The 14,299-nt window shown below is 32.4% G+C and overlaps 1 protein-coding gene across 1 annotated transcript; it reads right to left on the bottom strand.

The window, feature by feature from the left end:
* Window positions 1-6,806: 6,806 nt before the first annotated feature.
* Window positions 6,807-7,715, bottom strand: BDB00DRAFT_879993 (uncharacterized protein; the record flags this gene model as incomplete). The annotated part of the gene is made up of 5 exons (XM_053127939.1): window positions 6,807-6,869; window positions 6,964-7,227; window positions 7,305-7,349; window positions 7,434-7,501; window positions 7,658-7,715. The coding sequence occupies 5 exons, from the start codon at window positions 7,713-7,715 to the stop codon at window positions 6,807-6,809; spliced, it is 498 nt and encodes a 165-aa protein (XP_052972517.1).
* Window positions 7,716-14,299: the final 6,584 nt, after the last annotated feature.

Genomic DNA, 14,299 nt, shown 5'->3' with positions numbered 1-14,299 from the left:
TGATGATTATGACTTTATGTATAATGAGGAAACTGGTTCTGATTTCAAACTAACATTTTTAAACCAAATGTTAGAAGGAACACGACTAAAACTTAATGGCAAATTTACTAAATCAATCATAAAAAAAAAGAATATGCCAATACTTTTAAATAGTAATTATATGCCCCATATGCTTTATAAAAATAAATCAGTATATGAGTTAGAGCCAACACTTAACCGTTTATATATAATTTATGTTGATAAGAATCGCAAAGGTCATATCATATGGAATCCATATACAATGAATGTTAAAGATTATGAAGATAAGTTCATGTATTACGAAAATATGGATATATACGAGGACTTATATAAAAATGAGTATGGAAATGAATAACAAGACCAGCATACGTTTATCCGATATGCAATTAATAGTGGCCAAGATGGTGTTAAAAAGTATAAACCTATGGATAAAACAGTAGAAGATTTTACAAGAATTGGCTGATTCAGATAAATATATGAAAACACAAGAGGAAAAATATAAAAATAATAATATACAAAATAACGATCAATATGAACCACCTCAACAAACAAACAGAGGATGGTCAACTGTAAAGGTACCACCATCAGCAGATTGTAGGCATTGGGAAGATGTGTTTAATGATATAAAATGTGATGATGTTATAAATGATACTATGGTGCATACTGACTTGAATCGTTAATATATTTGAAATACCGACCCAAAAAAAGAAAGTGTATCAGAGTTGTCCAAAGTGAATTTTTTGAGATTCTGACCAGCAAGATGTGTTTAATAGCATATTATAAGCATTTCTTACTCGTTACTTTATGAAAAAAGGTGTTTTAGAGAGCTCTGATAGCCATCAAAGTTTTGTCGGAATATGAAAATTTACTATGTAGACCCAAGAATTCGACAAGGTGGGAGGGGTAGATCAGTGAGGTGATGTAGGCTATTACAGCCTGTGTAACATTGTATTTGTCATGGTTACACAAACATGTTATCCTCATCATCATACTGCTTTTTACAAGGGTTGTGTTTCCCTCATTGATACTCGCTCATTGTGGTGAAACTACACTACTTTGAGTTTGATCCAAATAACTCAACCCATTCCATCTTCTTCGTAACCATTAAAATGCAGTAGAGAGAACACCACACACATGGATGAATCAAATATTACATAATTAGCACCATATTGATAATCTCTCAAACATGGATCACAATCGAGAATGACTCAGGACCAACTATTGTCAATACTTCGTTGCAATATGATATAATATCGATAATCTCTTAAACATGAATCAGAATCGAGAATCATAACTCAGGACCAACCATTGTCAGTACTTAGTTTCAATCTACATTATCTGAGTTGAGCGAAGTGTACCTGTCAAAGAGCGGATACTAATTCCAGCACAGACAAAAGTGAGACTTCACCAAACAAGGAACGCACTGATCGAGGCAAAGATCACTCTTTACAATCGGAAGACAACGTCCATTATCATGGCCGACAAACTCAACCTTCCCATCCTTCTTCATCTTTGAAACATCCGAAACCCGGCATGTCCGCGATCCATTTATCAGTTCATCCGAACGGAAGTTTTGATAGCATCTCCAACAGTATATAAAGGGTTGTGAATTCATTTAGTGAAATTATCTCATATTTGACTCTCACTGTATTTCATATTGTCTTTTAATAATTATCCTTCTCTTATTATCTATCACAACCCGCGTTTATCACACCCATGCCCCCTCCAAACAAGCGACAAAGACGCGCCAAAGAACAGCGGAACAATACCACTTACAAGCATTTTGGATCCATTTCACCGTTACTTGAGGATCGCACTGTGCAAATCCCGATTGTTGAAGATCAGGAACTTGACGATTTCGAGATACTTGCATCAATCGACGATGAACCTGATTCGACTGCTTCTATACCTGATTTTGGTATACGATCGAGTAATGAAGTGTGCTCACGTGGCCCATACTGGGGAAATGGAAGAACGACAAAGTACTACCGGCAGCAAATAGCAGCAAAGAAGGCAAATGGGTCTTACCGTATTACCGATTTCATGCGTAGCACTGCTGAAACAACCGACACAGAAGCGTCGCAAGAGACGACAAGTGCCAATGAAGAATGGATAGAGTCGCTGCTCGACTACAAGCCGATGATGACTATGGAAGAAGCATGCGAACGGCTGGAACCTCTCGTTGTTCCCCGAATGAACATTAAGAAAGAGGCGGAAAGGGGCTTGAATGACTTTGAGCTGAGAAAATACATTGCGGTCCATGCGTATTTCCGCGAACGCGTTGGAGGCAAAGGAGCAATAGCAGCATCCGAAATAGCAGCTAGGATTGCATGGATATGTCCATCCAAGTATTATCGACCCATGGTAATTCGATGTTTTTATGCCAAACAGTATCTCGAGACTGGCCGCATTTCACCACATCAGCAAGGCAAACACGTCAAGCGATTATCACTTCTAAGTGATGAAGACGTGGCTGAAGCAGCACAGCATTGGCTGAAAGAAACAAAACCACAGCATAGAGACTTGCCAGAATTGTTGAAGTTTCTGAACGAGATTGTCATTCCGACACTCCTTGGACTTCCAGGACAAATATCAGCTTCTGTCCTAAGCAATTACCTTCATGAATGGGGCTACAAGTATCGTACGAACAAAAAGGACGTTTACGTCGACGGTCACGAGCGCGAAGATGTGGTGAAATATCGTCAAACGTGGGCAGCACAGATGATTGAATATAAGCAATTCATGGAAACGTATCCTGAAGGGCAAGAGCATGTCATCCAAGAACCTCGGCTACCGGAAGGACAAAGGAAGATTGTCATGGTAACCCATGACGAATCAACCTTCTACTCAAACGATGGCAAAACTGATCTTTGGCTCCATGAAGGTGAAAATCCAATCAGAAAGAAGTCTCCAGGAGGATCAATCATGGTTAGCGAGTTTCAGTGCCCATGTCATGGAACCATGAGGATCAAAGGTTGGAAATCACGGAAGTTCTTTTTCGCAGGTGTGAACCGTGATGGCTACTGGACCTCAAAAGATATGCTGGAGCAGCTAAAAGAAGATGCCATTCCTCTCTTTGAGCGACTCCACCCTGACTGCCAGGCTTTGTTTGTATTCGACCAGTCCAGCAACCACAATGCCTACGGAGCAAGTGCAAAATTAGCAAGCAAATTTACCTTGAAGGACAAAGTGCTAAAGGGGATCGAAGAAAGAGTTATCTTACCTGGCAAGTACACCGATTTTAACGGCGAACAGAAGATACAGAACTTCTATATTTTGCAAAAAGAAGTAGTCAAGACAAAACGTGGTCCAAAAGAGGTCCGAACCTGGATTCAAAAAGGACTTAGGACTATACTGGAAGAGCGTGGTCTTGGTCGTTGGAGTGAATTCGAGGCAAAGAAACAACATTGGATAACCAATTGCAAAGCTCCTCCAAATGAGTACAATGACTGCTGCCCCTTCCATATGCTTCAAGCTCAACCTGACTTCGTTGCCCAAAAAACGATGTTGCACGAAGCTGTACTCAAGGCAGGCCATCTCTTTGCATTGTATCCGAAGTACCATTGTGAAACCAACTGGATCGAAAGGTACTGGGGCGCGTCGAAACGTATTGCAAGAAAAGAGTGTAATTACTCTTATTCTTCCTTAAAAAATAATCTCGATGGCTATCTTGATCGCACGTCTCCTCCTGATGATCCTCCTTTGGCAATACGTCGATACTACAACCGTTGCTGGCGTTATATCCAAGCATACAAGGATATGAAAGACGATCGTGAAGCTGCCAAGATCGTAGAGAAATTTACTTCTAGAAGTTACAAATCCCACCGCAGAATTGGAGCAAGTGATTAGTTTTTATTTTTACCTCTGTTATTTCTGACTTCCATAAATAAATGATTATAGCTATCGATCATGTAATTTCCTGACCAGTGCAAACATAGAGTATGATATATGAAGAAACATATCGGGTGTTTCGGGTGCAAATTTAGCCGCGGCGTTTCAAAAATTCTCAATTTTCGACAGCTCACGGTTTAAGTCAGTATGCACCATACTGATTGGGAAAACCCACCAGAAGATATAGAGAAACATAAATACATAGATGTAAGTACATCTGAATCAGAGAAAAGCAGTGACTGCAACATACCAAATAATATACCAAAACGTAAAAAGAAAAAAAGACACAATAAAAATAAACAGAGAAACAAGCAAATAGTAGAAGAAATACAGCCAAAAGAATATTTTAAAAAGCATAAGGATATAAAACAGGCTATAATAGATGATATAAATATAACAAAAGAAACTGATGTCAAAAATAAATCAACAGATACTAATATAAGTACAAGTATAACTAATGAATGCATAAAACATAAATATAATTGGGTAAGTAAACGAAAGGTTGATACGGTCAGTTTCAATATGAGATTTTTTAATAAGCAAATAAGTAAGAAATTAATTTAGAGCTGAATACCATGTGTGGCCATATATTCATGTAGCATTTCCTGGGAATTAAACTTATCAACTGTTAACCAACTATTATCCTTTACACTATATCCAACCCACTTAACCTCAAATATGTACTTATTATCAGTATACACATGTCCTACAATCTTCTCAATTTCATATGAATTACTATATTCTATATTTCTTTGTTCTCTTTGATTTTTTCTCTTGCGTTTAGATGTATTATTTTCAGTTTCGTCCTCACTATCTATAGCCATATCTATTGAATGATTAATGTTAAGCTGTAAAAATTTCTGCTGCATGTCAACCATTTCGTTATATTCAGTATTTACTTTTTGCTCATTTGAAAATACCAAGTCAAGTTTGTTTTTCTTACTTGGGAATTCAAAATCTTTTCCATACCATAATGTATGATGTGGTTGTACCTCTATATTATACTTATTTACAAATCGCCATATATTAGTAAGAATATAAGCAACACGAAACTGAATATTATAATATCTTATATCAGTTATTTGCAATGCTGCACGATTATTATTAAATCGTTCAAATTTAGAGCCTAACATAGAAAACTATGCTTCTATTGCTGAACGAAATGATCCAAACTTGTTATTAAAGTATGTCTCATTGATTGTTAACTTTTGTCCTGGTTCTTTTCTTATAGGATGTAAAAAATTACGATCATAAAAACTATATCTAGCATCTGTCGCATTATCTTTGAACTTTTGTATAAATAAGTTATATCCACCATCCATTCCTAAACAATCTGCCTCACTTATTTTTTTATATAGTTTCATATTAATAAACATAGTACCATCATTTCTGATAGCACATTTTTTAGATACTGAAACATGTGTAATTATTTCATTCATATCCTGTATAACTTGTGTACGTACAGCTGGCCCTTTTAATTTATATGAATATAATTGTGAATGTGACTCATTTGGTTTATAATACTTTATTTTACTATCATGTCCATCAATAAATAGTGTAACATTCTTAAAACCATCTAGATTGTTTATTATTGCTGATAGAATGCAAATATGTGGTGATGAGAACATACCATCTAGATCTTGTTTTACCTTTTTATTCAATTCATTATAGTTAGTAATCCAGAACCGCTTATATAAATCATAAAATGTTGCATATGGCATAACAGTATGCATATCCTTTCCTGATACACCTGATACCATATGATATAATAATGCAAGTCCTTTTTCAATCTCGCGGTATAGCCCTGGATATTTAATATTTCCATATAAAACAGTAAGAAAATAAAATTCAGGTATAAATCCAAATCTATTAAGTAGTACATCCTTTATATCATTTATTGTATTATTCTTCATATCTTTAATAGCTGTTTTATGATTAAATCTATGTTGCATTTCAGGCCAAGATTTATTAAGAAAAGTCCATTTATTATTAATTAAATTCTTAATTTCAATATCGAGTTGTTCAGTGTGTTGTGTTGTGTTCATTTTTATTTGTTGTTATGTGCTTTAAACAATCGCTCTTTTTTTTCTCATGGGAGGCTACCAATATAAATAAAAAAATTCAATTTTTATTATTTTTATTGTAAATCAATAATTAATTCGGCTACTGATGGTTATACTGACTATAGCAATTTTATTATCTATATTACAGCTAGTAGATTATAATTAGTTAGACAACTAATAGCAGGACGCCTATCCAAATTGCTCCGAAATCTAATCACATAGTCCATTTCTGAACCATTGCTTGTGATTTCATTGATTTTGTGAAGTCAGTATAAATGAAGGTAGTTAAGGATGCTGCGTTGTATCCAGTCTTCATTGTAGCTTGTACGAGGATTGTAAGGTCCCATGTATGCAACAGTTTCCCATAAAGCATCAATGATCTTTCCATTTTTTTCTACAGCATTCTCGTGGTTTTCGTCGTCGTCATTGTCATCACCAATGATCCCAGCCACTGCTTCTTGGTATGCATCAAATATATTGTGACTTGATTCAGGGAGGGTAGGAAGCGAGATATCACTGGAGCGATATAAATCTGTAATCTCATCTGAAGAAAAGATTTCATCCTAACAATCGTCAGCTGGATCTAAGATAAACGAATGCACGGCGCTACAAAAGTAACAGTAGAGTTAGCATAAAACTCAGACAATTCTGTAACCCTAAAAATACAGACTTACTGTTCATATTCGAAATCGAGACCACGCTGATACATGATATCTTCCATATAGCAGGCTGTTCACTACTTTATTAATTTTTTTATTTTTAATTTATTTTATATATTTAGTTATTAAGTTTTATTCTTAAATGATAGAAAATGATTAATATAATTAGGGGTGGTCAGATAAAATCTTTGATTTTTGATGACGTGGGTAGCTGGTCATTATGACGGTAGTCATAACCCTTGAATGATGGTAATCATTCCAAACACTTGTCTACAAGTGCCTTATAAACAGTGTTCATACACTTTTTCACCTTGAGTATTTTCTTTAGGTACCCATTTGTGACTGTTTTCCATGCTTTTAAATGCATCTTCGAATCCTTTCTTTGCTTCTTCAGTAAGCAGGCATGAATCGCTTTTTGAACTGTCTGAGGTGACATGAGTTCGTTTTGAGGCTGTTGATGATGCAGATGACGACGATGATGGACATAATGATGATGATGATGTCGTTTTTGTGATGGCTGCTGATAACGTTGAGCGTGCGGGCGCCTTCCCTTTTTGCTTGGTTGTTGTTATGGCGCAATTGTTATCATCGGCCTTCTGTAATGCATATGTTGTTAATGGATCAGATACACTTTTCTTTCTATAAACTATTGTTTGATATGGCTATTACTCACGTTGCAAAGTAGTGCTTGTAGGATCTCTGACCAATCAGGTTGCTTCTGTGAATTTTTCTTTTAGGAGTGATGTGTTAGCCATAAGATAATACATACATATCAGGGACGCGTTCTCTAGATAAGTTTTACCAAGATTTTTTCTCTTCGAACAGCATCACGAAAGTCCTTTTTCCATGTTTCAACAGGCGAGCTTCTACCTGTGTTTGCAATGAAGAAGTCTTTGTCGTGCAAATAGAAGCCTGCAAGACTTAGTTTTGCTGTTTCTTGGGAAAAGTACTCTCAAAAAGCTTTTCAAAAACAGAAATGTATTAGAATTTCTGCATACATAATCACGACTTTATTTTTTCTATTACCTTTGGCCAGTAGAGGTTTGTCACTTGGGACTTTGTCACTTGACGAAGATTCTGGCATCTCGAAGAAAAGGTGAATATTGACAAGAGCTTCGCGTAGCAACTACCAGTTGCCATTGGCGAAATAGTAACTTGCTGCGGCGGTTTCAATTTCCGCCATCTCGAGTTGCGTCATCACCCTTCGTTACCGTTGCCCCAATTGCTCTTTCCTTACAGCATATTGTAATAACGCTGTGTGTCACTTAGAACTGTGAAGCATCCCCTTAGTGATTATACGCCTGCACAACCTCTTTGCAGTCTTAGTATTTAAACATCGGCTTCTTCTCCCTTTTCTCTTTGGCCATTTTTCAAACAAGGCTTTGGTTCAAACCACAATAAACAGAAGGGAATTGATATAGGCACGACAATTTATTTCCTTATATGTTCGGGGCATGACAAGCTCTAATAATAAATATGATATGTTACACAGAGCAGCATAATAGCTGACACTCTTGTGTTAATTATAGCAGATGGGTGGTGTCGTGCCCGTAAGAAGCACAGTGCGTATATATTATGTAAGAAGACAATTCGATGACATATGTAGGTGGGATGTGTCGTGCCCATAAGGAGGAAATTTTAAAGACGTATTAGTAAAAACTTACCTTATTTGATTCTTCAGCACGTTTTTGTACAGGAGCGCCTCTACTATACTTAATATTTCACACATTCACAGCGCTACATAGAAAGGTTTTTCTCTTTGTATTTCTCTTTTATAATAATAAACCATAATATATATCTTCTCTAATTTTCCTCCACATAGATTTCCTTCGTCTCTCAATGGTTTTAATTTATACCGAATGCAGCTGTCAGCTTGATAACATACTTTTTCTTGACGTATAGTATAAACGTTTGCTGGGCAAATATTCATGAAACTTTCTCATATTCTATGTAGAAATAGTATGGAATATCCTATATCAAGTAATTTTACACTGTATTGCAGAATTCTTCGATTTATTAAAATCTGGCTGTGATCTATGAGCAAGTTTGAACAGAAGACTTATATATAAGCACAAGAAATCAATGCTTCTCATAGGCACGACGCATCCCTCCTACATATGTCATCGAATTGACTTCTTACAAAATACATATGTGCTGTGCTTCTTACGGGCATGACACCACCCATCTGCTATAATTAATATAAGAGTGTCAGCTATTATGCTGCTCTGTGTAACATATCATATTTATTATTAGAGCTTGTCGTGCCCCGAACATATAAGGAAATAACTTGTCGTGCCTGTATCAATTCCCTTCTATTTATTGTGGTTTGAACCAAAGCCTTGTTTAAAAATGGCCAAAGAGAGGAGACCAGCTATGGTTATGTTGATTTTAATGCGATCTAGTAACCCTAGCTGGCTTATTAGCTAAGATATATCAGGATAGCCAAATTAATTTTTATTGAAATAATTCATGCACGAATGTCTTGGCATGCATACATTTAAATTTTTGAAAAAAATAAAAATTGAATTTTTTTTTAATATAAAAATAAAACCACAGAATATAAAGCAACATATATTTGTTATATTTTTTATCTTTATTCTTTCAACAATCGACATGAACCAACTCAACCTTCTTGCGTTCTTAGCCATTATAGCTGAATTTGTTCCTATTTTAGGAATTACATTGACGCTCTTAATCGAAAGAGCAAAACACCTTGCTGAAAACCATTAGCATATTGATTATGACCCTCTTGTCACACAACTGAGGTCAGAACTCGAAAAAGACCTTAAACAGGCTAAAGTAGATAAAAAAACTAAGGATGAAGCACGCAATAAAAGCATTGGAAGAATTCGAGCATATATGAGATTCCTTTAATCCTCAAATCCTCAATTTTCTGATGTAATGTTAAATGATAACGCTTCTAGTGCAGCTACCTCACAGGGTGAGAAAGAATTCCGCTTTCAAAACACTAAGGGCTTGTTCACATATATTTGTAAAAATTTCCATTTAACAAAAGAACAGATATTAGAATGGTTTACTAAACATGACTGTATTGGTTATAAAATTGAAAAGGCAATTGCATGTGATGAAATTGCACCTGAAACAGGTGAAAAACATATGCATATATGGATACAATCAGATGAACGATTTGATACTAAAACTGCACGTAAGTTTTTCACTATTGATGGTATCACTCCAAGTATTAAACCAGGTGGTAATCCACAAAAATCTATCAGTTACTGCATTAAAGGAAATAATTATATTGCTTATAATATAGACCCAAACTACGAAATTAAAACTAGAAAAATGCATCAACAATTACTTAGCTATCAATTAATTAACAAGCAGCTTACTATGAGAAAGGCAATAGAAATATATCCAGAATTACTATGGAAATATGATACAGTAAAGTCTAATCTTAATAGCTATTTTCATGATGCTGACATGGAAAATACTCCTAGAAATGATTTGTATATGTGGTCTATATTTGGTATTGAAACTATGTTTAGCAGTAAAAACAAAATACCACAATACTGGATTGTTGGTCCATCAAATGTTGGAAAAACATATAACATTGATATGTTAGAACAAGGTGGACACAGGGCATATCTAATGAGTAAAGACAATGATTGGTCAGATTATAAAGATGATGATTATGACTTTATGTATAATGAGGAAACTGGTTCTGATTTCAAACTAACATTTTTAAACCAAATGTTAGAAGGAACACGACTAAAACTTAATGGCAAATTTACCAAATCAATTACAAAAAAAAAAGAATATGCCAATACTATTAAATAGTAATTATATGCCCCATATGCTTTATAAAAATAAATTAGTATATGAGTTAGAGCCAACACTTAACCGTTTATATATAATTTATATTGATAAGAATCGCAAAGGTCATATCATATGGAATCCATATACAATGAATGTTAAAGATTATGAAGATAAGTTCATGTATTATGAAAATATGGATATATACGAGGACTTATATAAAAATGAGTATGGAAATGAATACCAAGACCAGCATACGTTTATCCGATATGCAATTAATAGTGGCCAAGATGGTGTTAAAAAGTATAAACCTATGGATAAAACAGTAGAGGAATAAACATTAACACGATGTTAATAAATTTTCTTTAAATTTTTTCTTAACTGACTTTTTTTTTTACTCTCGGAGTTTGAAATCGTGCATACTGTTAAATTTTATTTAAAAAAAAAACTGAATTTTTTTTAATATAAAAATAAATACCTCCAATATTACTTAGTATAAAAAATTCAAATGGTTATATTAAATACTGAACTTCTTATTAATAAGAATAGTATGATTTGTTCTATTAAAGATTTAATGGAGCAAGTTATGCATAATTATTTTGAAGATGAAATGTTAGTTAAAGATATTGAAAGTAAGAAGATGATTATAAAAAAAAATTAATGAAGAAATTAATAAAGTTAAAGATAATTATTTTTGGTATATTAATACAAGCGATAATGTGTGCACTTACATACATAAAAGAGGTAAGAAAAATGGCCATATGTGTCACAGAAAAATTAATACTAATCTTAATGGAGATAAACCTAAACCTGATTACCTTTGTACTATACATAGTAAACTTCATGTTCCAAAGAAAAAAAATAAAAAATCTACAAAAAAAATGGAAAATCCTAATTTACCATGCATAATTGTTAATGATGGTGATTTTATACATAAAACTAATAACAAAAGAATAAAAAAAAGAAAATCTAGAAAAATATATATATGCAACAGTGGAAGTTTTAACCTAGCAAATGTACTTAAAAGATTATTACAATAATAGGAACCGACGTTATCCACTATACACACTCAAATAATATATCTTACATAAAATAAAATAACTATGATATTTTATTAGGAAGGGTAGAGTATCGAGTTATCTAAGTTAATTTATTAACTTCCATATAGTTATTTAACATATCGGTTTCATTAAAATCTTTCATTGATATCCAGCTATTTTGGGATTCATTATAACCTTTCCATTTAATTAGGAATATATAGGAGTCATTTTCAAATTTATGATTTATTATGGATTCTATTTCATAAGAAATATTAGAAGTTGAATTATTTCTAATTTTATTTATATCTATTAATGTTCCTTTGCCTTTACCTTTTCTTTTTCTTTTTTTCTCATTGAACTTAGGTACATCTTCTTCGCTGGAAACATCTTTATCATTTTCATCGATGTATTCATTATCAATAATCATATCAGTATTATCTATACTTAAATTATTTAAAAACTGTTCCTATAATTTAACCATTTCATCTAATTTATTTTTTGCCTCAGATGTATTGCTAATAACTAAATCTATTAATTTAGCTTCGTATGGAAATTCAAAATTATCTGATTCCCACAATTTATGATGTACTTGTATATTAATATTAAACTTTTCACTAAATATTTTTATATTTTTCAATAAACAAGCAACACAAAATTGAAGATTATAAAACTTTATGTTGTCCATCTTAACAATAGATTTATTATTATTAAATCTATAAAATTTATTACCTATTGCAGCAAATTAGTCTTCTATTTTTGAACGGAAGCTACCAAAAACATCATTATAATGCCTTTCTTCTGCTTTTAAATCTACATTCTTTTCTTTGCATATAGGATAAACAAAATTATTTAAAGATAAATCATATCCTTTTTCCGTACCAAGTTCTATAAGCTGATTAACAAATAAAGTATAACCACCATCTGTTGCTAATACATCTTGTTTAGATATTTTTTTATATAATTTCATGTTCAAAAACATACTTCCTTCAGAACTATCAGAACAATAATCGCTTTTGGAAGTATATAAAATCATATCGTTAATATCACTAACAATTTGTGTATGAACTCCATTTTTTTTAAATTTATATGACCATAATCTTTCATGTTTTATATTAGTATTAACATAGTTAATTCTTGAATCATAACCATCTATTATAAAAGTTATGTGTTTAAAAAGTGGCGGATTATATTTATAAGAAGATAAAATTCTTAAAGTTAAAGAAGAAAACATATTCTCCATAGAATCATTAACAATTTTATTTAACCTTTTATAGTTATTTTCATCCATCCAAAACTTTTTATAGTATTTGTGAAATGATGTTTGCGGGATAAACTTATTAATTTCAATACCAGAAACACTAGAAACTAAATGATATAATAAAAATAAACCTTTTTCAACTTCAAAATAAGGGCCAGGATATTCACAGCTAGTATATAAAACAACCTAAAAGAAAAAAACAGCTATATAACCAAGTTTATCTACTAAAATCTTTTTAATATCATCAATACCTTTAATATGTTTTAATTCTGTACGATGCTTGTAATTATAATTAACAATTGGCCAGTTATATTCCAAAAGTTCCTACTTATTAACAATAATTTTGTTAACTTCATTATTAATCTTTTCATCTATTTGTTGGTTATCTATTGTAATATATTTTTATATTTAATTAAAATTCAATTTTTTTTATATTCAATTTTAAAAATATAATAATTTTGTAAACATGAGGAATTTTTGTGAGTCTTAAATATTTTGTTGACCTTAGTTTAGATGAAAAACTTCAACTAATAAACATCCTCCGTAGAAGATTTTACAAGAATTGGCTGATTCAGATAAATATATGAAAACACAAGAGGAAAAATATAATAATAATAATATACAAAATAACAATCAATATGAACCACCTCAACAAACAAACAGAGGATGGTCAACTGTAAAGGTACCACCATCAGCAGATTATAGGCATTGGGAAAATGTGTTTAATGATATAAAATGTGATGATGTTATAAATGATACTACTGATTGGGAAAACCTACCAGAAGATATAGAGAAATATAAATACATAGATGTAAGTGCACCTGAATCAGAGAAAAGCAGTGACTGCAACATACCAAATAATATACCAAAACGTAAAAAGAAAAAAAGATACAATAGAAATAAACGGAGAAACAAGCAAATAGTAGAAGAAATATAGCCAAAAGAATATTTTAAAAAGCATAAGGATATAAAACAGGCTATAATAGATGATATAAATATAACAAAAGAAACTGATGTCAAAAATAAATCAACAGATACTAATATAAGTACAAGTATAACTAATGAATGCATAAAACATAAATATAATTGGGTAAGTAAACGAAAGGTTGATACGGTCAGTTTCAATATGAGATTTTTTAATAAGCAAATAAGTAAGAAATTAATTTAGAGCTGAATACCATGTGTGGCCATATATTCATGTAGCATTTCCTGGGAATTAAACTTATCAACTGTTAACCAACTATTATCCTTTACACTATATCCAACCCACTTAACCTCAAATATGTACTTATTATCAGTATACACATGTCCTACAATCTTCTCAATTTCATATGAATTACTATATTCTATATTTCTCTGTTCTCTTTGATTTTTTCTCTTGCGTTTAGATGTATTATTTTCAGTTTCGTCCTCACTATCTATAGCCATATCTATTGATTGATTAATGTTAAGCTGTAGAACTTTCTGCTGCATGTCAACCATTTCGTTATATTCAGTATTTACTTTTTGCTCATTTGAAAATACTAAGTCAAGTTTGTTTTTCTTACTTGGGAATTCAAAATCTTTTCCATACCATAATGTATGATGTGGTTG

Source organism: Zychaea mexicana, assembly GCF_025766255.1.
Source record: "Zychaea mexicana strain RSA 1403 chromosome Unknown BDB00scaffold_206, whole genome shotgun sequence".
NCBI classification, from domain to species: Eukaryota; Fungi; Mucoromycota; class Mucoromycetes; order Mucorales; family Lichtheimiaceae; genus Zychaea; species Zychaea mexicana.
This window is presented reverse-complemented; position numbering and strand designations above follow the sequence as displayed.